The 24,526-nt window shown below is 37.7% G+C and overlaps 1 protein-coding gene across 1 annotated transcript in view; it reads left to right on the plus strand.

Moving 5' to 3' along the window:
- Positions 1-4,487: 4,487 nt before the first annotated feature.
- The window catches only part of sorl1 (sortilin-related receptor, L(DLR class) A repeats containing), a 150,950-nt gene continuing 130,911 nt past the window's right edge, over positions 4,488-24,526 (plus strand). Inside the window, exons 1-2 of the mRNA XM_061918791.1 lie at positions 4,488-4,820; positions 22,206-22,322. Of these exons, the coding sequence (XP_061774775.1) occupies positions 4,500-4,820; positions 22,206-22,322 (438 nt within the window). The 5' untranslated portion in view covers positions 4,488-4,499. The remainder of the gene's footprint in view (positions 4,821-22,205; positions 22,323-24,526) is intronic.

Raw genomic sequence — 24,526 nt, forward strand, 5'->3', positions numbered from 1 at the left:
GGGAAGTGTTGGTTTTCATCCAGGATTTCTCTGTACATTGTTGCATTTTTGGGTGTCAGGCCCTGGATGGATGAATTAGTTTATTTTGGGGAAATGCTTTAGTTTTTGAACGATCTGAATGGATTGGTCATTTTAAACACAATAACACTGTACTGTTTTATTGTTCACAATCTCAGGGAATAAGTCTTTGGACACAGGAGGGCTTGGGGGGACAAAAAGGATTTAAATGAGAGCCAATATAAGTTATTTTTTGTTGCTTTTTTAAATGTATTTTCCATGATTTACTTTCTTTATTTTGCTCAAACAATGCATTTGAATTTAATACAGTAATTGTATTTTGTTAGTATCGTCAATTGAATTGTAATTTTTATCTTATTGAATTGTTCACAGATTTTATCTTTTATGATTGCCTAAAATCTTTCATTCTGATTGTAATCCTGATCCACAAATTTTAATAAAAATCACAAAAGTATTTAATAATCTTGAAAATGTCAAGTAAATATGCTATCGGCAACATTAGCCCTGTATTTGCTTGTTACCTGATTTATACCACAATTTTGCGTATCGTCCACAGTAGCAGCCACCTTCCTCGTCGTTTGTCTTTGATAGTCTTGCTGCATGCCTTGAGGTTTGTCTACTCTTCAGTAATTAAAGAGTTGTTTAGCTGCAATTCAAGATGCCAAAAAGAAAGCTTCTACAGACTGTAATTTGACCTTTGAAGAATATTCAATTTCTTTGCATTCTATCAAATTATTTTTTTCCGTTTTGACACTTTTGATAGATTAGCCTATTAACCAAGTAGCATTGGCACAATACAGAATTGTTTCTGTTTCCAGCTGTTACAAATCATGCAAAACCAAGTAGCATTGGCACAATACAGAATTGTTTCTGTTTCCAGCTGTTACAAATCATGCAAAAACTTGCTTGCATTGATTTGTGGTTGGGACACAATTACGGTTGCTAACATCCTGAAAAATAAACAAAGAATTACTTGTTAGTGGTCTCCACGGGTGGCAGTAGTATGGTGACATCATAAAGGCTAAGACCGATTTTTAAATTTTATTTTAATCTTCTATTTTTTTCTCCCCCCCCCCCCCCCCCCCCCACACCCCCCTTGTTTACCTGTATGTCATCTTTTTTGTAAGGGGCGCTGGAAGCCGGCAGACCCGTCAGCGATCCTGTTCTGTCTCCCTGTAATGTTTGTCTGATCTTGAATGGGATTGTGCTGAAAATTGCAATTTTCCTGAAGGAACTCTCCTGACGGAATAAATAAAGTACTATCTAATAAACACAGGTGTAGTTAATAAGGGAACATAGAGGCACTCAGCTTATATTTTATGTATTTATTTATTTTTTGCTTCAGCACATCACACTATGAGTTAAATGGGTCATATTGTGATTTTTTTTTCTACTTTTGAGACACTACTTTACAGACAATTGTGTTTTTTGATCAAAATTCTGCAAAGATTTATTTTTACAGACCGTGTTTAAGCCACTTTCTTTTCACAATGCGTCGTTTTGTGAGCGGTCTAATTTACTTTTACCAAAGACCACCTCCAGCATAGCCCACTTGACTGGGTCTCCAACCCATCAGCCATGTTGTAGATTTTAGTACTTCCAAATCGAGTTAGTAGACTCGATTTGGAAGTGCGAGAACTATACGCTACTTCATATTACAAAAGTTAGAACTATACGCTACTTTGTATTAAAAATGACAACAGCGGACCATTTTAGCGTGTATGTGCATGTACAAGCCAGTGGGCCCCACAACATGAGGATAGAGGAAAAATAAGTTAACTTGTTGACTACAAATGAATAATAACGGTGGAGTTGCTTGAAGCTTTTCTGGTAAACCTCTACCATATTTGGAGATATCCGCTGACGTAACTAAGATAAAATACGTCACTAAAGTCTAAAAATTCCAAACAGCTCTTTCGGAGGAAGTATGAAGGAAGGCAAGATTGTTTTATTGCCTCCAAGGTTTGGTTTCAAATTTTAAATTCAGATCTTAAATACACAAACATGGGTACAGACAGGTAAGAAAGGTTGGTTGTGCCCAATAAGACCCCTTTAAATGGGATCCTCAGCCAAACATGGACATGTGACTGACTGTTCATGAAAGGGGACCCTATGATGATTCTCATTTACATTTAAAGGGGTCCTATTGTCAATTACATATAAACACAAAAGTAAATATTTGACCACTTATTATCTTTTGAAATTTTAGAGGAAACTGAGCTTTCATTGCAGTCTTAGCAAGCAGATGCCATTCATATGTTCATAAAATCATTAGTTTTCCATGACAAACTTTGTGTCACGCCTATGGTTCATGTTTTGTTTTGGTCATGTTCGGTTTAGTTTTTTGGACATTTAGTTCTGTTTTGCATTTCCTTGTTTTGTTACCATGCCGACTCATTAGTTTTCATCTGTCATGTTTGATGATGTGTTTGTCTGGCCAGACTACCCTGAGCATCCCCTATCTTGTTTGTTTTCAAAGCTAAGCAGTGTCTGTCCTGGTTAGTACTTGGATGGGAGACTGCCTAGGAATACCAGGTGCTATTTGACCATTGGACTCTTTAAGTTTCTTTTTTTTTTACTCCCTGTTTTGTCACCAGGACGACCAATCAGTTCACCTGTCATGTCTCACACCTGCTTTCAATCACCACATCTCTTATTTAAGCTTGTCATTTTATGTTGGGCGTCCTGGCGTCATGGTGTTTCTTTTCATGCTGTGTCCATGCCAGTTTTTTCATGCCAAAGTCATTGCTACCCTTGTCCAGTAAGTGTTGTTTGCGTTATGTTCAATCAATCAATCAAACGCACGCACGCACGCGCACAGCACACACAAGCACGCACGCACGCACGCACGCACACACACACACACACGTATATTCTTTTATTTGTTACCTTTTTGAGACCTCTGAAAAATGCCTAAAGGACCAGCGTTTCTAGATGTATAAAGATTTGTATTTACAACATTAATATTATATACATACTACGCAAATATAAAAAAGCTTGTGAAAAATGAGTCGGAATTTCACAAGAAAAAGGTCACAATTTCAAAAGAAAAACTTAAAAATAAAAGTTTTACTTTTACTCAACGCAACTCAACATTTTACAGGAAAAACTACACATTTCTGCAATATCATGACAAAAGTTGGAATTTTACTAAATAACAGTCGCAATTTTAAAAGAACAGCTTCAAATGTTGGCAATTTTATAAAAAGTCAGAATTTTACTCGACAAAAGTCACAATTTTATAAGAACACTTTAAATGTTGGCAATATTATAATAATAATCGGAATTTTAGTTGCTAAAATTATGACAAAAATCATAAGTTCTCTCAAAAAATGTATGTATCAACACACATACTTATGAACAAATTGACAGTATACAAATACAACAACATTGGACAGTGTAATCAGATCAACAACATAATTACATAAATACATATAGTTTTTTTTTAACAAAAACTAAAACAACTGTCAGTCAAATCCTTTGCCTTCTTGTCCTTGAAGCCCTCCTGTGACCAATAATTTATTTCCTGAGTTCGAAACAGTAAACAAACATACAATGCGACAATATGAACCTCAACAACAAAATCATTAGGGCTGTGAATCTTTGGGTGTCCCACGATTTGATTCAATATCGATTCTTGGGGTCACGATTCGATAATATATCGATTTTTCGATTCGATTCTCGATTCAAAAACAATATTTTTCCGATTTAAAACGATTCTGTATTTATTCAATACATAGGATTTCAGCAGGATCTACCCCAGTCTGTTGACACGCAAGCAGAGTAGTAGATTAAGTAAAAAAATAAGCTTTTATAATTGTAAAGGACAATGTTTTATCAACTGATTGCAATAATGTTTTAACTATAAAACGAACCAAAAATACGACTTATTTTATCTTTGTGAAAACATTGAAAACAGTGTGTTGTCAAGCTTATGAGATGTGATGCAAGTGTAAGCCACTGTGACACTATTGTTCTCTTTTTTTTTTTTTTATAAATGTCTAATGATAATGTAAGTGAGGGATTTTTAATCACTGCTATGCTGAAATTAGAACTAATATTTATACTGTTGTTGATAATATTCATTTTTGTTTCACTACTTTTGGTTTGTTCTGTGTCGTGTTTGTCTCCTTTCAATTGCTCTGTTTATTGCAGTTCTGAGTGTTGCTGAGTCAGGTTTGGTTTTGGAATTGGATTGCATTGTTATGGTATTGCTGTGTAGAGGTTTGTTGGATTGATTAAAAAATAAATAAATACAAATAAAAATAAATTTTTAAAAAATGAGAATCGATTCTGAATCGCACAATGTATTCAAATTGATTTTCCCCCACATCCCTAAAAAACACATATATGTGAAAATAACCTGAACTAAAAATATCGCTCTTATCTCGCCAGTATCGGACCGATACTGAGCAGTAGACTTGGTGTCGATACCATTGGTACTGGTATCGTTCCTCCCCACAGACCAAACATACACAAACATGGCGTTGCCACCAGCAGGCAGGATGATGTATCCTCCGCAGTGTTCGCTGTACCTCGTTTTATTCTGGCTTGGGGGAATACATTCGTCGACGCTTCACCTTCACCATGGGGAGCGCGACGTACCGCCACAACAAAAAGGATATTTTACCATAGACGCAAATATGGATTTAGCAGACGCGGATCGAGGAGGCAACGCGGCTCCTGCGCTCCGACTGGCCGCTATTGGTGCTGCTGAAGGCGGGTCGGACTACGGCGCCCCTCCGCCACATCGAAGCCGCCGGAGCAGCAGTAAATCCACCATGCCGAAGGTGTACGGACAGGTACGGCGATGCATCCCAGTTTCGTTTTTATTTAGAAATTCTGAATACCTAGCATGACCTTTGAGTGTACTTAGTTGGGGAGGTTGTCTGTGAAGAAATCTCAGTTGTTTTTGTTCAAAGTCATGCACCATTTCCTGCACCAAACGCAGACGAGGTACTACTTATGAAGCGTAGTACCCCTTTTAAAAACCATCAAAGACACAATGCCGAAGACGTTCCGTGTCTATGGGTTCACCTGGTGGCATTTTATGACGTCAGCGTCTCCAGTTGATGTCAACTCTGATAAACACGGGCTGGGCGCTGCTACAAAAACAACAGTAACCTGGAGACGTTCAAATCAGTCAGAGTATTAATCCATCCATCCATCCGTCCATTTTCTACCGCTTATTCCCTTTTCGGTGTAAAAATGTTGAAGCAGTGGTTCTCAAATGGGGGTAATCGTGGCGTCCATCCATCCATTTTCTAACGCAGACTTCAAAAATCTTGGAGCATTGTTATAAAGCATTATTGCTTTACGTTTCAATAAGAACATAAAAACAGTGACAGACAATGTCCGCTCGAACTGGGATGCCGACTGATGGGATGGTTGTATCTTTCAGAACTTGTGCTCTTTTTGAGCTGTTAAATCCAGAATAATCTTGTGTGAGTTTTATGCTGTGTTCCTTTTGAGAGCCATGCAGAATGAAGTTGGTAGCATGTGGATTTTCAAAGTTTGACCAACTTTCTGGCTTGGTGCCACAACTTCCTACTAGGGCTGGGCCGATAAAACAATGTCAATTTAAAAAAAATGCAAAAAAATGCATATATAACTCTATATATATATATATATATATACAGTGCTCCATACCGGGTACAGCGGAATATACGTTAGGTCAGGAAAAAACACAGGCTTTATCATCCCTACAAGCCTGTTTCGCAGGTTGTCCTGCTCGTCAGGGGATTTTATAAACCATATAAAATCCCCTGACGAGCAGGGAAATCCGTGAAACAGGCTTGTAGGGATGATATAGCCTCTGTTTTTTTCCTGACTTAATTTGTTTATATATATGTGTGAGTTTGTGTGTGTATATATATATATATATATATATAATATATATATATATATATATATATATATATATATATATACGTATATACATATATATATATATATATATGTATATACATATATATAATATATATAAAGTTATAAAGTACCAATGGTTGTCACACACACACTAGGTATGGTGAAATTTGTCCTCTGCAATTGACCCATCCCCTGGGAAGTGAGGGGAGCAGTGGGCAGCAGCGGTGCCGCGCCCGGTAATCATTTATGGTAATTTAACCCCCAATTCCAACCCTTGATGCTGAGTGCCAAGCAGGGAGGTAATGGATCCCATTTTTTAAAGTCTTTGGTATGACTCGGCCGGGGTTTGAACTCCAAACCTACCGATCTCAGGGGGACACTCTAACCACTAGGCCACTGAGTGTGGCCCAAATTAGAATTTTTTTAAAATCAGCTGACTGTTTACCAGACTCCAGTGTAAACGCGTACAAGCCCCCATGTCTCCCGTCCAAAGGCAAAACCTAGTAACTCACTTCTAGCTGATTTTGAGAAAACAAAGGAAAACCAATCTATCTTGATGCTGTCTTACAAAGATTTACAAAGTCATCAAACGTATACATGTTTTCTTGAGCTTTCATTTTCTTGCCGAATGAGCCATGGATTGAATCTGCTCTCATGAACGTGTGCCCTTTCTCCAGATATTTTATCACAATCTCGGGTGGGCCCCATTCTGCGTTTGCACATTGAGCAAGAGCCGTGTACAGCGTCCAGTTTTTATTTTGACCTCCACAGTTATCTGCCCAAAAGAGTATGCAAGGGGAAGAATCAAGAACAATACATTTAATGAATGTTTTTGCAACGTCCTGGGCCAATCTTCCAAATATCCCCTCGTGCCATAATATCACATAATCAGGTTGACCGTCGGCCCCCATTCGTGGAAATGTCTCATTAAAGACAATAAGGCGACTAACAAAGAAGCTTCGATTGGTCCCTTGAGATACTAGGTTTTTCTGTTGTATCTACACGGTTATGTGGTAGTTGCTAGGTCCTGCCATGCGCGTAACAGCTTACTTACGGAACAAATTACAATATCGCATACATTAATGTAAAGCATATCACCTAGGAACTCCAAAATTCATATCAGCTCAGTTTTGACAAAAATTGAGTTACTGGGTTTTGCCTTTGGACGGGAGAATGTGGCCCCAATGTGACTTCGACGTCACTTGCATGCGCCGTTTGATAAAGTGAAAACAAAGGAAGTTGACCGGATTCCGTAAATGAACAAGGAAGTTACTACTACTACTACAAAGTAAAATAAAAATTGCCAAACCTTAAAAAATAGTGTTTCTTATGTGCAAATAAATTAAAGGAAAATAATGTATGAATGGATAGTGTCATATTTGGGAGAGTTCTTATCTAATGCCTGTTGAGTAGAGGCAACACGGACATCAACGTTGATCTACGTTAGCTTTATTTAACTCACTTACACAAACAACTTACACAATGTACTTATTAATATGAAAGCAATTACGCCAGAGCGTCAATTCCGGTCCTTCAGGTCGCTATTTCATCAGAATCCAAATATATATTCATAGCATATTATTTGCGCACTATTGACTACTAATGCACCGAAAATTCGTCCGTCGAATTTTGCTTGCCGAAATCGGATGTTGTGATGACGTATCCAGTTCCGCTTGCTGGCTGTATCTTTCCTCATGCACACAAATGATGTAGCTCACCCAAAGTTGACGAATAAAGTCACATACGGGTCACATTCAGGTTGCATTGCCGTTTAGACTTACGTCACATTTTAAAAATTCCGATCCTGATCGTATTTGAACTACCTCGTGATGTGACCTGAACTTAAAAAGTTCAGATTTTAAGAACTCTGGTAAAAAAATATCACATCTGTATCACTCTAGGGCTGCATTGGATTTGGTGTGCAGTGTATAAAGAGCCATTGAAAATATACAGTGCAGTGTTTAGTTGGTAGAGGTTTAAGGGTGTTTATTCTACCTGTATTTTATTTTATGTATGTGGATGAATAATTTGGGTGTAATGGTACATTGCGTTGTAATTGTATTTTTGTTACAGAACCTTCAGTTCAGTACAGAGTAGTGCTGTCCGCTATAATGATATATATCGTGATACGATATATCGTGCAATATAATCCTCTATTGTTTATATCGTCGTTTTAACTTCTGGGCTGCGGGTTATGTAAGTAAAGCAAAATTGTTACTTTGGTGTTGCTTTCTTTAGTCACTTAAAAGAACTTTGCGGAAAGAGCCGGCAGGAGTGCGGATGTCAAAAACGTAGCAGCTTGCTACTAGCAGAGACGAAAGGACACAACGAAAGCCAAGTAAAAAAAACAGAAAACAAATTTGTTCCAAATAGAAGGAAGAGACGCTTCTTTATTTGGATTTGGTTTATGTTATTAAATTCAGACCACGAACGAAGATCGATAATTTGCAAAACATGCTACCAACAAGTTGTCGCTAGAAACTTGAACACGTCTATTCTTTTTGATCACTTGAAGACATGACATGAAGAACTGTACAGACAGAGTGTTAAAAGTCGTAAGTATGAACTATACCTCAAAACCACAAAGTAATGAAAGAAAAACACATCAAACAGCTATGACCAGTTTTCCTGCAGACATCGAGAAATTACAGATTTTCAGTTCCTATGCAGAGACTTGGCCCAAATATACACTGTTGAAAAAATTATTTTTTTAATGTTTTTTTTTATTTTCTTATTTCATAATTAAAATGAAGAAAATGTATAATTATAAAAGGAGAAATGATAAGCAGAACTGGCATTCATTTCGAGTGTTTAATAAAAAAATACTATCTTGTGATAGGGGTTATCGGATATAAAATCACCTACTGTATATGTACAGTCGTGGTCAAAAGTTTACATACACTTGTAAAGAACATAGTAAAGAACATAATGTCATGACTGTCTTGAGTTTCCAGTAATTTCTACAACCCTTATTTTTTTGTCATAGAGTGATTGGAAAACATACTTGTTTGTCACAAAAAACATCCATGAAGTTTGATTATTTTATGCATTCATTATGGGTCTACTGAAAATGTGACCAAACCTACTGGGTCAAAAGTATAAATACAGCAATGTTAATATTTGGTTACATGTCCCTTGGCAAGTTTCACTGCAATAAGGCGCTTTTGGTAGCCATCCACAAGATTCTGTATGAATTTTTGACCACCCCTATTGGTGCAGTTCAGCTAAATTTGTTGGTTTTCTGACATGGACTTTTTTCTTCAGCATTGTCCAGACATCTAAGTCAGGACTTTGGGAAGGCCATTCTAGAACCTTAAATCTAGCCCGATTTAGCCATTCCTTTACCACTTTTGACGTGTGTTTGTGGTCATTGTCCTGTTGGAAGACCCAACTGTGCCTAAGACCCAAACTCCGGACTGATAATTTTAGGTTGTCCTGAAGAATTTGGAGGTAATGCTCTTTTTTCATTGTCCCATTTACTCTCTGTAAAGCACCAGTTCCATTGGCACCAAAACAGGCTTAGAACAATACTATCAGCACCATGCTTGACGGTAGGATTAGTGCTCCTGGGATTAAAGGCCTCACCTTTTCTCCTCCAAACATATTGCTGGGTGTTGGGGCCGAACAGCTCAATTTTTGTTTCATCTGACCACAGAACTTTCCTCCAGAAGGTCTTATATTGGTCCATGTGATGTCAGATGAAACAAAAATGTAGCTGTTTGGCCACAATACCCAGTAATATGTTTCGAGGAGAAAAAGTGAGGTCTTGAATTGCAGGAACTACATCCTACTGTTAAGCATGGTGGTGGCAGTATTATGCTTTTGGCCTGTTTTGCTGCCAATGGAACTGGTGCTTTAAATGGGACAATGAAAAAGGAGGATTACCTCCAAATTCTTAAGGACAACCTAAAATCATCAGCCCAGAGGTTGGGTCTTGGGCGCCGTTGGGAGTTCCAATAGGACAATGACCGCAAACACAAGTCAAAAGTGGTAAAGGAATGGAATAGAATCAAAGTTTTATAATGGCCTTCCCAAAGTCTTGACTTAAACATGTGGACAATGCATAAGAAAAAAGTCCATGTCAGAAAACCAACAAATTTAGCTGAATTGCACCAATTTTGTCGAGAGGAGTGGTCAAAAATTAAACTAGAAGCTTGCCAGAAGCTTGTGGATGGCTACCAAAAGCGCCTTATTGCAGTGAAACTTGCCAAGGGACATGTAACCAAATATTAACATTGCTGTATGTATACTTTTGACCCTGCAGATTTGGTCACATTTTCAGAATCAGAATCAGACATACTTTATTAATCCCCAAGGGGAAATTAAAATTTTCAGCACAATCCCATTTAAGATCAGACAAACATTACAGGGAGAGAGAACAGGATCGCTGACGGGTCTGCCAACTTGCGGCGGCCCTTACTAAAGAGGTGAGATACAGGTAAAAAAGTGGGGGGAATGGGATAAAAAAATAAAAGATTAAAATAAAAAAATAAATAAAAAATCGGTCTAAGCCTGGGTCCCTGGAGAGGGGGTCCAGACTGAGGCCAAGAGAAAAACAACAACTCATAGCCATAGTACACATCCCTCTTACATGTGTGGAAGAGGGAAACATCAAACATCAAAGAACATAAAGGACATGAACAACATTAAAGTAGTGGAGCTGATGCAACCAGCCACTTCTACATAAAGCTATGAATAACAAGTAAAAGAAACATATACACTGTGATGTCCTCTGCGGGGTTCCACGCTGTCATCTGCTGGGGTGGAGAGAGCATGGCCAAAAGCACTGCAGAGGTCACAAAAGTGCCACCCCTTGTCACACAGAACCCAAAAAAAAAAAAAATTATATATATATATTATATATATATATATATATATATATATATATATATATATATGTATATGTATATATATATATATATATATGTATATATATATATATACATATATATATGTGTGTATATATATATACATATATATATGTGTGTATATATATATATGTGTATATATATATACATATATATATATATATATATATATATATATATATATATATGTATATATATATGTATATATGTATATATATGTATATATAAACACATATATATATATGTATATATATATATATATACATATATATGTATATATATATATATATATACATATATATGTATATATATATATATATATATGTATATATATGTGTATATATATATATACACACATATATATATATATAACACATGAAAACAAGGGGGAAACACAAAAGGATGACACAAGAGCACAGAGCTCCTGCCAAGAGCAGCCACTACAGCGGCGCCATCATCAGAAGACCCATTGTAAATTCATAAAAGAACCAAACTTCATGAATGCTTTTTTTTGACCAACAAGTATGTGCTCCACTCACTATATCACAATAAAATAGTAGTTGTAGAAATTATTGGGAACTCAAGACAGCCACGACATTATGTTCTTCACAACTGTACAGTGAGGCAAAAAAGGATTTAGTCAGCCATCGCAAGTTCTCCCACTTAAAATGATGACAGAGGTCTGTAATTTTCATCATAGATACACTTCAACTGTGAGAGACAGAATGTGAAAAAAAATTCCAGGAATTCACATTGTAGGAGTTTTAAATAATTTATTTGTAAATTATGATGGAAAATAAGTATTTGGTCAATAACAAAAATTCTACTCAATACTTTGTAAAATAACCTTTGTTAGCAATAACAGAGGTCAATTAATTACTATAGGTCTTTACCAGGTTTGCACACGCTGTAGCTGTCATTTTGGCCCATTCCTCTTTGCAGATCTTCTCGAGAGCAGTGATGTTTTGGGGCTGTCGCCGAACAACACAGACTTTCAACTCCCTCCACAGATTTTCTATGGGGTTGAGGTCTGGAGAGTGGCTAGGCCACTCCAGGACTTTCAAATGCTTCTTACGGAGCCACTACTTTGTCGCCCGGGCGGTGTGTTTGGGATCATTGTCATGCTGGAAGACCCAGCCACGTTTCATCTTCAAAGCTCTAACTGATGGAAGGAGGTTTTGGCTCAAAATCTCACGATACATGGCCCCATTCATTCTCTCCTTAACACGGATCAGTCGTCCTGTCCCCTTAGCAGAAAAACAGCCCCGAATCATGATGTTTCCACCCCCATGCTTCACCGTAGATATGGTGTTCTTGGGATGCAACTCGGTATTCTTCTTCCCCCAAACACGACGAGTTGAGTTTATACCAAAAAGTTCTATTTTGGTTTCATCTGACCACATGACATTCTCCCAATCCTCTGCTGTATCATCCATGTGCTCTCTGGCAAACTTCAGACGGGCCTGGACATGCACTGCCTTAAGCAGGGGACATGTCTGGCACTGCAGGATTTGATTCCACGGGGGGACCTAGTGAATGACCTGCAGAAAACTGGGACCAAAGTAACAAAGGTTACCATCAGTAACACACTACGCCGACAGGGAAGTGCGTCTGCCTCACAATACGAAGATCCTGAGTAGTCAGGGTTCAATCCCGGGCTCGGGATCTTTCTGTGTGGAGTTTGCATGTCCTCCCCGTGAATGCGTGGGTTCCCTCCGGGTACTCCGGCTTTCTCCCACTTCCAAAGACATGCACCTGGGGATAGGTTGATTGGCAACACTAAATTGGCCCTAGTGTGTGAATGTGAGTATGAATGTGGTCTGTCTATCTGGGTTGGCCCCGCGATGAGGTGGCGACTTGTCCAGGGTGTACACTGCCTTCCGCCCAATTGTAGCTGAGATAGGCACCAGCGCCCCCCGGGACCCCAAAGGGAATAAGTGGTAGAAAATGGATGGATGGATGGATGGCTTTGAACCTGATATTTCCATACGGTAGCCTTTCCTTCGTCCATTTCTGCTGGCCTGTGGCTCATCAGTAGCAAGCGAACTGCAGCCAGGTTCCCCCGCTACGGCACGCCCGAGTGTCGAAAAGGAAGTGTTCGCGTTAATCGTCCATTAAAAATTGTGTGCCGCTATTGTCAACGTATTATCGCCTTAACTTTGACAGCCCTAATTGAAATCATTCAGTTTATGCTCTTAAAGCACCCTGTGTCCAGGCTTATAATAATGTTGAATGCATATGATATAGATGAAAAATAATGAAATTAACAGAAAATGTACCTACCACGGGAAATTCTGGGACATTAGTACTGTAAAAGTCGAGGGAATACTGTATTTTAAACAAGTCCTACATATATGTGCAAGTTTCTGGCAAAAGTTAAAATTTCAGCAAAAATTTTAATACACTATAATTTTCAAGAGATAATAAAAATAACAAATTTGCTATAAATTAGAATAGTCACTGTATACCTACCTATGGTTGTATAGATAGCAATTGTTATTTCTATAAAACATTGGTCACTAATTACGAATGCAGCTAAAATTTTACTTGTCTATTGGTGCAAAGGGTGGGGTGTTAATCATCACAGTGATCTGGTCAGGCAATAAAAAATTATGGTAATAAGTGAGAGAGAGGTTTACGGGCCACACAGAGGAGGGTAATGTTTTTCTAATCTGTCATTAACCCAGCAAAGCCTGTTTTCTGTAGCTCACCAAAGCCTTCTTGTGTGGTTATCAGTGCAAACATTACTGTAAAAACGGGACAAATTGGCTCTGGGTAGCGTGGTTAGGATCATGTTTCAGTATGGGGAAGGATGTATTTATGTTTTTTACTTAATTTGCAGTCGGTCAGGTTCACCTGAGTTTATCTCACTGCACGGTTGTAATAGTAAGACTAGATATGCTAAAATACTGGAAGACCCCAGAGATCTGAGTATTTTTATGTGTAGTTTACTTTGTTTATTCGACATTGCCTTGCATATGAATTCACAACCCTTGGCTTTATTGGGCATGTATTGTTTTTATAAATTAGATCACTTCCTGTGTGAACCGACTGAAAAAATAATTTTGCACCGTTTTCCAATTTTTTTACAATTTTGGCAGTTCTCCTGAACACAGATCCCCACTAAAAGTACAGATTGTTTGCTAACAGCATTTCAGCTAATTCCTAAACGAGTTATGAAAGTCGACAATTGCTAGAAGACAGTTTGCATGCATAAAAAAGGACATAGAAAAGATCCAGCAACCAGGTAATCTCAGAGAAGTAATAATATTACATCCATCCATCCATCCATCCGTCTTTTTCCGCTTATCCGTGGTTGAGGTGTTGAGACAGCAACTTAAGGAGAGAAGCGTAGACTTCTCTCTTCTCTTTCCGCGGCTATGATTAATAATAATTATGGATTAAATTTATATCGCGCTTTTTTATTATTAGATACTCAAAGCGCTCACAGAGAAGTGGGAACCCATCATTAATTTTCACCTGGTGGTGGTAAGATACAGCTGTAGCCACAGCTGCCCTGGGGTAGACTGACAGAAGCGTGGCTGTCAGTTTGCGCCTACGGCCCCTCCGACCACCACCTATCATTCATTCATCATTCATTCACCAGTGTGAGCGGCACCGGGGGCAAGGGGAAAGTGTCCTGCCCAAGGACACAACGGCAGTGACTTGGATGTCAATAGGCGGGGAGCAAACCTGCAACCCTCAGGTTTCTGGCACGGCCGCCCTACCCTACTACGCCATGCTGCCCCTGATTACAAGGCTTTCCCAGGTCATCTGGGAGAGATAGTCTCTCCAACGTGTCCTGGGTCTTCCCTGTGACCTCCTACTGGTTGGACGTGCCCTGAATACCTCTCGATGGAGGCGTCCGTTGGGCATGCTAACCCGATGCCCCAGCCACTTCATCTGGCTCCTCTCAATGTGGACCTCAGAGAAAATAATGATGTTCAACAAAATGGTAGACAAGCTCACTGATATGGGGAGCAAGTTGAATGACCGTTTGAATGAAATAACACAACATGAAATACTTAAGGAATCAGAAAACATATTAAAGGCCTACTGAAATGATATTTTCTTATTCAAACGGGGATAGCAGGTCCATTTTATGTGTCATACTTGATCATTTCGCGATATTGCCATATTTTTGCTGAAAGGACTTAGAGAACATCCACGATAAAGTTTGTAACTTTCGGTGCTAAGAGAAAACAACCCCTGCATCTACCGGAAGTCGCAGACGATGACGTCACATGTTGATGGCTCCTCACATATTCACATTGTTTTTGATGGGAGCCTCCAACAAAAATAGCTATTCGGACCGAGAAAATGACAATTTCCCCATTAATTTGAGCGAGGATGAAAGATTCGTGTTTGAAGATATTGATAGCGACGGACTAGAAGAAAAAAAAAAAAAAAAAAAAAACGCGATTGCATTGAGACGGATTCATATGTTTTTAGAGACATTTGCTTGGACAATTCTGGGAAATCCCTTATCTTTCTATTGTGTTGCTAGTGTTTTAGTGAGTTTAACAGTACCTGATAGTCGGAGGTGTGTCTCCACGGGTGTGTTGATGCGCAGTGTCTCATGCGGGATGTCGATGGCAGCTTTGTGGACGGCACAAGCTCAGCTGATATCCGGTAAGAAGCAAATTTTACCACAATTTTCTTACTGAAACCCGCTGGTTGACTTTCGGTTGGGATCCATGTCCGCTCTGATCCATAGTAAAGTTTCACCTCCGTGAATTTTAAACAAGGAATCACCGTGTGTTTGTGTGGCTAAAGGCTAAAGCTTCCCAACTCCATCTTTCTACTTTGACTTCTCCAATATTAATTGAACAAATTGCAAAGGATTCAGCAACACAGATCTCCAAAATACTGTGTAATTATGCCGTTAAAGCAGATGACTTTTAGCTGTGTGTGTGCGCAGCGCTCATATTCCTAACAGCCTGTGACGTCAAGCGCACACGTCATCAATACGCGACGTTTTCAAGAAAAAAGTCCTGGGAAATTTTAAATTGCAATTGAGTAAACTAAAAAGGCCGTATTGGCATGTGTTGCAATGTTAATATTTCATCATTGATATATAAACTATCAGACTGCGTGGTGGGTAGTAGTGGGCTTCAGTAGGCCTTAAAGGAATGAGAAAAATTATGGTGCATCAATTTGATGTGTTGGAAGAAAAAGTGGGTGCCTCAATGAAGTAAAGGATCACAGTAAATGTCAGATTTTGAACGTTACGTGTTGGAACAATGTGATTTTGACTGGGCTCGAAATTACAAGCAGGTGTTATGCGGCATGGCGTAGTGGGTAGAGCGGCCGTGCTAAAAACCTGAGGGTTGCAGGTTTGCTTCCCACCTATTGACATCCAAAATCGGTGCTGTTGTGTCCTTCGGCAGGACACTTCACCCTTGCCGCTCACACTGGTGAATGAATGATGAATGAATGATTGGTGGTGGTCGGAGGGGCCGTAGGCGCAAATTGGCAGCCACGCTTCCGTCAGTCTACCCCAGGGCAGCTGTGGCTACATACAGTATGTAGCTTACCACCACCAGTTGTGAATGAATGATGGGTTCCCATTTCTCTGTGAGCGCTTTGAGTATCTAACGATAGAAAAGCGCGATAAAAATCTAATCCATCATTATTATTATCATTTTTATTATTATGCCACGGCAGCTGATAACAGAAGAAGAAATCAAGATTTAGGCAGAACAAAATGTTGTTGCTTCAACAGAGCAAAAAGTTGCCAACTATATGCAGTCAAAAGGTGCGGCTGTAGGTGTCAACAACATTGATGTGTGAATTCTAAGGCAGAAATGACAACACCACACTTGTCATCATCATAGTTCAAATTGACCAACAAAAAACAAGGAAGCATTGCTGAGTTAGAGAGTCAACCTGACTTGTCTACAATACATCAATGAACATCTGATAAAACACAACAATGACATCTACAAGAAAGCATGCAACTTTAGGAAGTAGGGAAACATTTCCGGAACTTTAAGCACAAATTGTAGAATCTTCATCAGCTTGAATGAAGGAACACAAAGTACTTGTTGTCAAAGGCATCAAGAAACTGCACAAATACTGGCGAGAACATTTCAAATACAAGGAAGCAAAAAACGCAACTCACTAATTTGTTTGAAGTCATCAACAATTGATTATAATAGCTCAACATATTATATTCATTTATCATTACCAGTAACTTGACAGTAAAGATTCCACAGTCAGTGATGGTTTGGGGTACTATGTTATCTGCTAGATTTGGTCCACAGTGTCCCGGTCACTGCAGTCGTCTACTAGAAAGTTTTTGAGCACTTCATGCTTCCCGCAGATGTCCAACTCTATGGAGATGCAGATTTAATTTTCCAAAAAGACTTTGACACCTGCACGCAGTGCCAAAACCACCAATGACTGATTTAAGGACCATTGTATCCCTGTGCTTAATTGGCCAGCAAACTCGCCTGACCTCAACCCCATAGATTTTGTATGGTGTATTGTCAGGGGGAATATGCAATACGCCAGACCCAACAATGTAAAAACGCTGAAGGCCACTATCAGAGCAATCTGGGCTCTCATAACACCTAATGAGTGCCACGGACTGATGAACTCCATGCCATGCCATATTGCTGCATTCATTTGGGCAAAAGTAGTCCCTGAACAAGTCTTGAGTGCTATACATGTTCAAACTTTTCACATTTATACTTTTCAGTATACATTTGCTTGGACAATTCAGTTAAAATCTTTAAAATTAAAAGGAATAAACACCTAAAATATGTCAGTCTGCGTGTAATTAGTGTATATATGATGCAAGTTTCACTTTTTGAATTAAATTACTGAAATAATTTAACTATTTAATCATATTCTAATTTATAGAGCAGCACCTGTATATTTAACAGTGTACATTTTCAGAATATAAATTCAGATACTTTTGAAGAGGTCGGGGCATGGTTTCATTTGCAATCTGGGAACATACCCCTGTACAAACAAACATTTTGCAGACATACGCAGATAGAAGGTTATAAATGGGACTATGGAGCAAAATTAATGCAAAATTTACACCAAAGCATAGCCAATCAATATTATCTTGACCAAAACAAAGTGTTTTCAATGTAGATTAAAATCATAATATTTCTTCTTCAAAAAAATATTGTAAGTGTCAGCATCTAAAATATATGGGTTGAATAAACTATTTGTCAAAATGAATGAATAAATAAATATGTACAATCACAGTTGCTGCAGGGGTAGAGCTTGGCATCGCCGAAACCGAGGATCTTGTTTTGAAAAGGTCGGCGAACACGGTTCGAGGCCATGTTGAAATGTTTAGTATAGAGTTTAGTATACGGTAGTCCTAGTGTTGTGAGTTTTTGTGGTTATGACGCACTTCCATAAATTATACTGCACAAAAAGAAAAAGTTTGGCCGGTGGAGGAATATACAAACAGAAGTACAAGTCAAAATTACACCTGTGTGCAGGTTTTCTTAATTGGAAACAAAACTTGGATGATGATTATTTTAATACCCCACTGCAGCTGAAATCGGCTCCACCACCCCTTGCGACCCTAAAAGGGACAAGCGGTAGAAATGGATTGATGGATGGAGTTTAAAGTTATTTACATTTTTTAATTTTGCAGCCCAAACAAAATCTTTTGATTGATTGATTGACACTTTTATTAGTAGATTGTACAGTTCAGTACATATTCCGTACAATTGACCACTAAATGGTAACACCCGAATACGTTTTTCAAGTTGTGTAAGTCGGGGTCCACGTTAATCAATTCATGGTAATGGATTATTTATATTTTTGGACCGCTTGCTTTCAAATGGACAAACATTTATAGGTATTAAAGGTATAAGTTTAAAGGTATTTTTATATTTGCAGCCGCATAATGAGCAGCACAGTTTCTAAAGATTTTTTTCTGAATGACGTAGTCATCTTTATTGGCTATTTTGTTTGTTAGAACATACCTAAAGATATCTTAAGCTGAATTTAAAAGCCGAGTGGTTAACATGTAGTCCACACAGTCGGGAGATCTGGGATTGGATCTTCGTTTGAAAATCTCTGTGTGGAGTTTGTATGTTGTCCTCGTGTGTGTGGGTGGGTTTTTCAGCTGAGATAAGCTACAGCTGACCCTATTGAGGAGAAATGGTCTAGAAAGTGGATGAATGAATTTAAAAACTGATGGCTAAATAAGAGTCACTCAATTGGTCTACGGTTCATAAACATATTTCGTGGACTAATCAGTAAGTCAATATTTAGTCGACTATGAAAATGAAATTGTAATTTGTAATATGGGGTTAGTATGAAAGCTTTATCGCCATTATATTCTATACTTAAAAGAAAATAGCTGCTGCAGCTTTGTTTGAAAGAGTATAACATATCGTATACAAACAGAAGAATCCAAATAAAAATATGCACAAATCAAGAAAAACAATGTGAACAAACTGCCGGAGGTTCAAAAGTCATTCATTATTGCCCATTCTTCTATGTGGTTCTTCTACTAAGTAAATGTGCAAGGACTGACTCGCTTCGGTTTTGGTTTTAATCATGTCGACAACTGAAGGACATCAGTATTAAGGTGTTCCACAGTACTGCAACTAGTGTTTACTCTAACCACATTGGCAAAGGCGTGTTGCCTGCCAGTCCTAAAAAGCTGATGTCATTGCTTGAGGCTGCTGTGCTGCCATTGGGCCCATAGGCATGCTGCCACTCTTGATTTTCTCTTGTTAAATAATGGAGAGCTTTGAGAAAAAGTGAAGGGAGGGCTGTAACCTCGTGTATTGTTCCCCTCATTGGTAGTACCAGACTCGGAGCCCAACTCCTCCAATTCAGCAATATTATGCTGGTGTGCCAAAAGGGTGTTAAATAACTATTATAAAACATTTAAGGATTTAATATGATTTGAGAAATCTGCTGAGTTATTCCAGTATGTGTTCCGATATATTAGTCTCTCAAAAGGAAAAGAGCTTATGTTTACACAGGGAGGGAAATCATCCGTTTAGCTACCGATTTACTGAAAGAGACTGGGTGAACAGGATTGTATGCAGTCTATTTAACTGTACTGGTCTGGGTGTGTTAACGGTTAATCCTTTGTAAGTACACATGTAGACGTGAATAAAACTGTTAGTACCATTTTTGTGAAAGAAAGATAAACCCACAATGGTCACTGTAATAATTTTAAATTGTGAAAGTAATGCAATGCATATTAACAAAGCGTTTGGGAGAGAAATGTGGAGCGTTTTGGCAAGTCACTTTAGCTCTATGTTTACAGACAAAAATGAAGCCGAGACAAAACTTGGACGATAAAGCTGAAATTAACAACTTATTTGATTGTTGACTAATCATCGCTAATTTTGGCAAATAGTCGACTATTTGGATTATAAAGCGTACACTTATTCCACGGCTCAAATATTTTTAGATGTGATTAGGAATTTAACGAAATGACAATTTTATATCACGGTTGTCATTATTATCACGGTATTGTTGAATGTGCTCAAAAAGTACTTATTAAAACTCTGAAATCTTTTGACAAAGGAATATATATATATATTTTAATTTTTAAATTTTTATTTTTTTGATAACTAAAATAAATAGACACACTGTTGAAAACCCCCACTATTTTGCATGTTTTGTGTTTCCTACACTTTAATGGTAGTGGTTTTGTATTTAGTCTCTAATGTCTAAGCTTTTATTGTTTAAAATGTTGATTTGTACTGTAGCACTTTAAGATGTATTTAAATTAAAAATATGTATTCAAATAAAATCTGTTATTATTATTATGATACTACTCTGTTCAGGGGTCCTTGAATGCATCAAAAAATACACCTCCGTCTCGTATTCCTCTTAGTATAGAATAATCAATCTGTTCTAAGAGGGCACAGCTTGTAGGTTCAATGTGCACAATCGAATAGCTTATTTCCTCGGATAGCCATGTGTTTATATACATTTAGATTGGGTATTTTGTCTCTTAAAAGGGAAACACGGTAATGTCTGTTGTTTACATACTAACGAGCTGCCGCCCCTCAGTCCGTGAGCTTACGAAAGTGCAGTCAACATGGACAATTTGTCGATAATTTTAAACTGGTCATTCTGACCGTTGGGGAGGTTTACCGCGAATATCAATTACCGTTTATTGTTACATTCCTAACATGTCCTAACTAAAAAAAAAAGACAATAAAAATGACTACTTTTACTTCTGTTCTGCTCATTAGGCTACTACAAAAAAAACAAAAAAACTTTTATCCATTTTAAAGGAAGGATAGACAACGTGCCAACATTTTCGGTAAAGAAATAGTCTTTTTTTACGTAAACAAGGGACAGTCAAATAGCAGCAACACAATACACACCACCAAAGCTATCTAGTCGGGGTGTAACAATTTGTTGTAACAATTAAAACCATATTAGTTTATTTGGAATAATACGATTCAAAACGATTCAGGTGATGCTTCCTCTATTACTGTTATTTCTAATAAGTGAATTAGGTATAAAAAAAATTATGGAGCAAGTCAACAACAATTAATAGCCAATGCATTCACATCTTATTTTAATAACAAGAAATGCCACAATATGAAGCCACAACAAAACAATACAAAGACTTAACAGAAGTGACAGCGGACAAGTTTTGGCGACGAACGGACTTTGCGCAAAGTTGAAAATGGTGTAATGAAGAAATTTGGAAAAGTGAGTGAAGTGTGACCACTTTTTCAGTTATAAAGTTTTTTTTTTTTTTACTTTGTCAATTATACTAATATACTATGATTATTATACGGTTTTCAACCTTTGGGCAATAATTTGAAGGTCAATATATCGTCGAACAAAATTTGTTAGCAGTGAAGTGAATTATATTTATATAGCGCTTTTTCTCAAGTGACTCAAAGCGCTTTACATTGTGAAACCCAATATCTAAGTTACATTTAAACCAGTGGGTGGCCCCGGGAGCAGGTGGGTAAAGTGTCTTGCCCAGGGACACAACGGCAGTAACTAAGATGGCACAAGCGGGAATCGAACCTGCAACCCTCAAGTTGCTGGCACGGCCACTGTACCGACCGAGCTATGCCGCCCAGGCCTATTTGTAGGTTTGCATCACTGATCAAAAATCAGCACAGAATCAATTGGTGTTCACCACATTTGTTGTGTTGCCGTCACTTTCCAACAATTCCTCATACTCTTGCTCATTCCGTCTGAAGCTAAAATATTCCCTCACATGGGTGTTAAGCTTTGCAATCATTGTTTTTCCTCCTAATTTGTGTTACTTTTTGTTGCTGCGAACTAGCGATTAGCAACTAAGCCAGCGGCCTCGTCACTTTCCACCGAAACGAAGATTGTGGACAGCTGACATAAGGGTTCACTGCGTTTATTTATTTCCGCTATTGACAAAAATACTTTTAACCTAGAATAATTTTTATTGCAAGACACATTACTAATGCTCTCATTCTGTTTTCCCCACTATTTTTTTGACAGGCCAGCCTGAATGACTCCCATAACCAGATGGTTGTCCACTGGGCTGGAGAAAAGAGCAATGTCATTGTGGCCTTGGCCCGAGACAGCGCAGGAGCCCCAGGACCCAGAACCAGCTCGGTAAGATATAAATAATTATGGGTAAATCTTGGGAATCTAACTCTCGGGATGTGTACCAATACCAATTCAGATAACTTTCCTGCTTCTCAAGACCGATAACTGATTACTTATTTATATCTATTATTTTCTAAATTAAGATTTAAAAACAGTTTGTGCACACCTGAAAGTAAGAAAGACTCCATTTTGACTTATTTACCATTTACCTGTATTTGGGTATCCATTTCCATGATAAAACCTCAGATTTTTTTTAGCACTTGAGTCGTTTCTGGCAAACTCTTTGCACTTTTAAAATGCAGCAGCAATTGAAACAAGCCTGTCTTTGCGCCTGGTTTTGGGACAGCTTCTATAGCAGCAGGTGTCTTCGGAGGCTTTCAAAACACTGGCGTATTGAGGCTGGCATTGCAGGTTTGATGTGTTGAAGCTCTGTTTTTTTCCTCCTTGTGGAATGTTTGCAGATCTTTTGGTCCAAATAGCATGAAAAAACACTTCCTATGAATAAGTGAACTAGTCCCACACGATAAATGCAACGTTTATTGTAACTAAGCTCAGGAGAAGTTTACGACAGGCTGTTTACAGTCCAAGCATGACAAAAGGAGTGCTTGATTTACTCACTGTAGCCCACCTAAAACACAGTACAAATTATCTCACCTTATTCGAGTGTTTTCAAGCAATTTTTTAATGTTAGCAAATTTATCGGTATGCAATTAAAATTCCTCACATCAGCCAGATAATTATCCATCTGATATTTATCATGCACCCTTTATTGAATCAAAAATACTGAAATTCCACGACATAGTGAATTTGCAAACAGCTGAAAGTATAGACAAAGCAAACTATACCTGCTACCTAAGAATATACAACAATTCTTCTCAAAAAAAGAGGAAAAATATAATCTTAGAGAACATTTTTTATTTTAAACGATTGTATGCATGTACAACATTTAAGACCTTCAGTATGTGAAATTAAATTATGGAATGGATTAAGCAAATAAATCAAACAATGTACTAATATGATCCACTTCAAGAAACTCTTCAAACATAGTGTTTACAAGGTACAAAGATGAAGAACCATGATAAATATTATGAATTTATTTCATCCATCCAATTTCATTCTCAAAATAATCTTACTTATCTCATCATATGAAATATGACTTACTTCACAAATTATTATTTTTTTAAATTTATTTCTATTGTGATAACTTATGGAATATATTGTGAATAAATTGAGAACAGGAAGTGAACAAAAGTTTTAGCAACTGTTATGTAAAAGAAAAGGGGTAGGATTAAATAAACTCTGCTTCTTCCTACTCCATTTTGAACATGTTGAAAAGAGAAACTGGAAATTGTGATGTATCATGTTGTATGCTTGCATGTTCGAAATAAACTCAAACTCATTGTACAATAAGCAGCGACAACTGAAAAAAAGGCAAAACAATAAAACATTTGTTGGTATTAATTAATAACTGACTTGATTTTAAATGTATTTATACATTTTTGAACCTTTTTAAAGAGACAAATATCACATTTAATTTTAGAAAATTATTTTATGTTTTTTAAAGACAAAGCTTTAGGGTTTATTATTGGCTGATGTAAAAATTTTGTTTTTTTCCTCATTGTGGTTCTTGCTGTTTTACCCAATGTTTTGTAGTATTTTTTTGTGTGTTTGTAATGTGCCTAGGGCCAATGACAAAGGAGTCACAGACCACAGATGGCCCTTGTGGCGCTCTTTGAGCACCCCTGCAAAGCTAACTGTATAGTCTGTACTATATTAGTTCATCCAATGGTCACATATCACGTCAGCACCAGAAATAGTAAAATCAGCAGTTCACCTGGCGGGTTTTATCTGTGTGGAAAAGAGGAGTGAATAAACGGGGAAGTCCTACTTTTGATGCCGCCTTGTTTTATCATAAATTACTGCCTTTACACTAATCAATGTTTAACTTTTGTATATAAATCAGCACAAAACTCGTACTTTGGAGTAGGGCTGGGCGATATTGGCTTTTATTAATATCGCAATATTTTTATGCCATGTCGCGATGTACGATATATATATCTCAATATTTTTCCTTAGCCTTGAATGAACAGTTGATGCATATAATCACAGCAGTATGATGATTCTATGTGTCTCCATTAAAATATTATTCTTCATACTGCATTAATATATGCTACTTTTAAACTTTCATGCACAGAGGGAAATCACAACTA

The sequence above is a fragment of the Nerophis ophidion genome, linkage group LG13, assembly GCF_033978795.1.
Source record: "Nerophis ophidion isolate RoL-2023_Sa linkage group LG13, RoL_Noph_v1.0, whole genome shotgun sequence".
Classification (NCBI taxonomy): domain Eukaryota; kingdom Metazoa; phylum Chordata; class Actinopteri; order Syngnathiformes; family Syngnathidae; genus Nerophis; species Nerophis ophidion.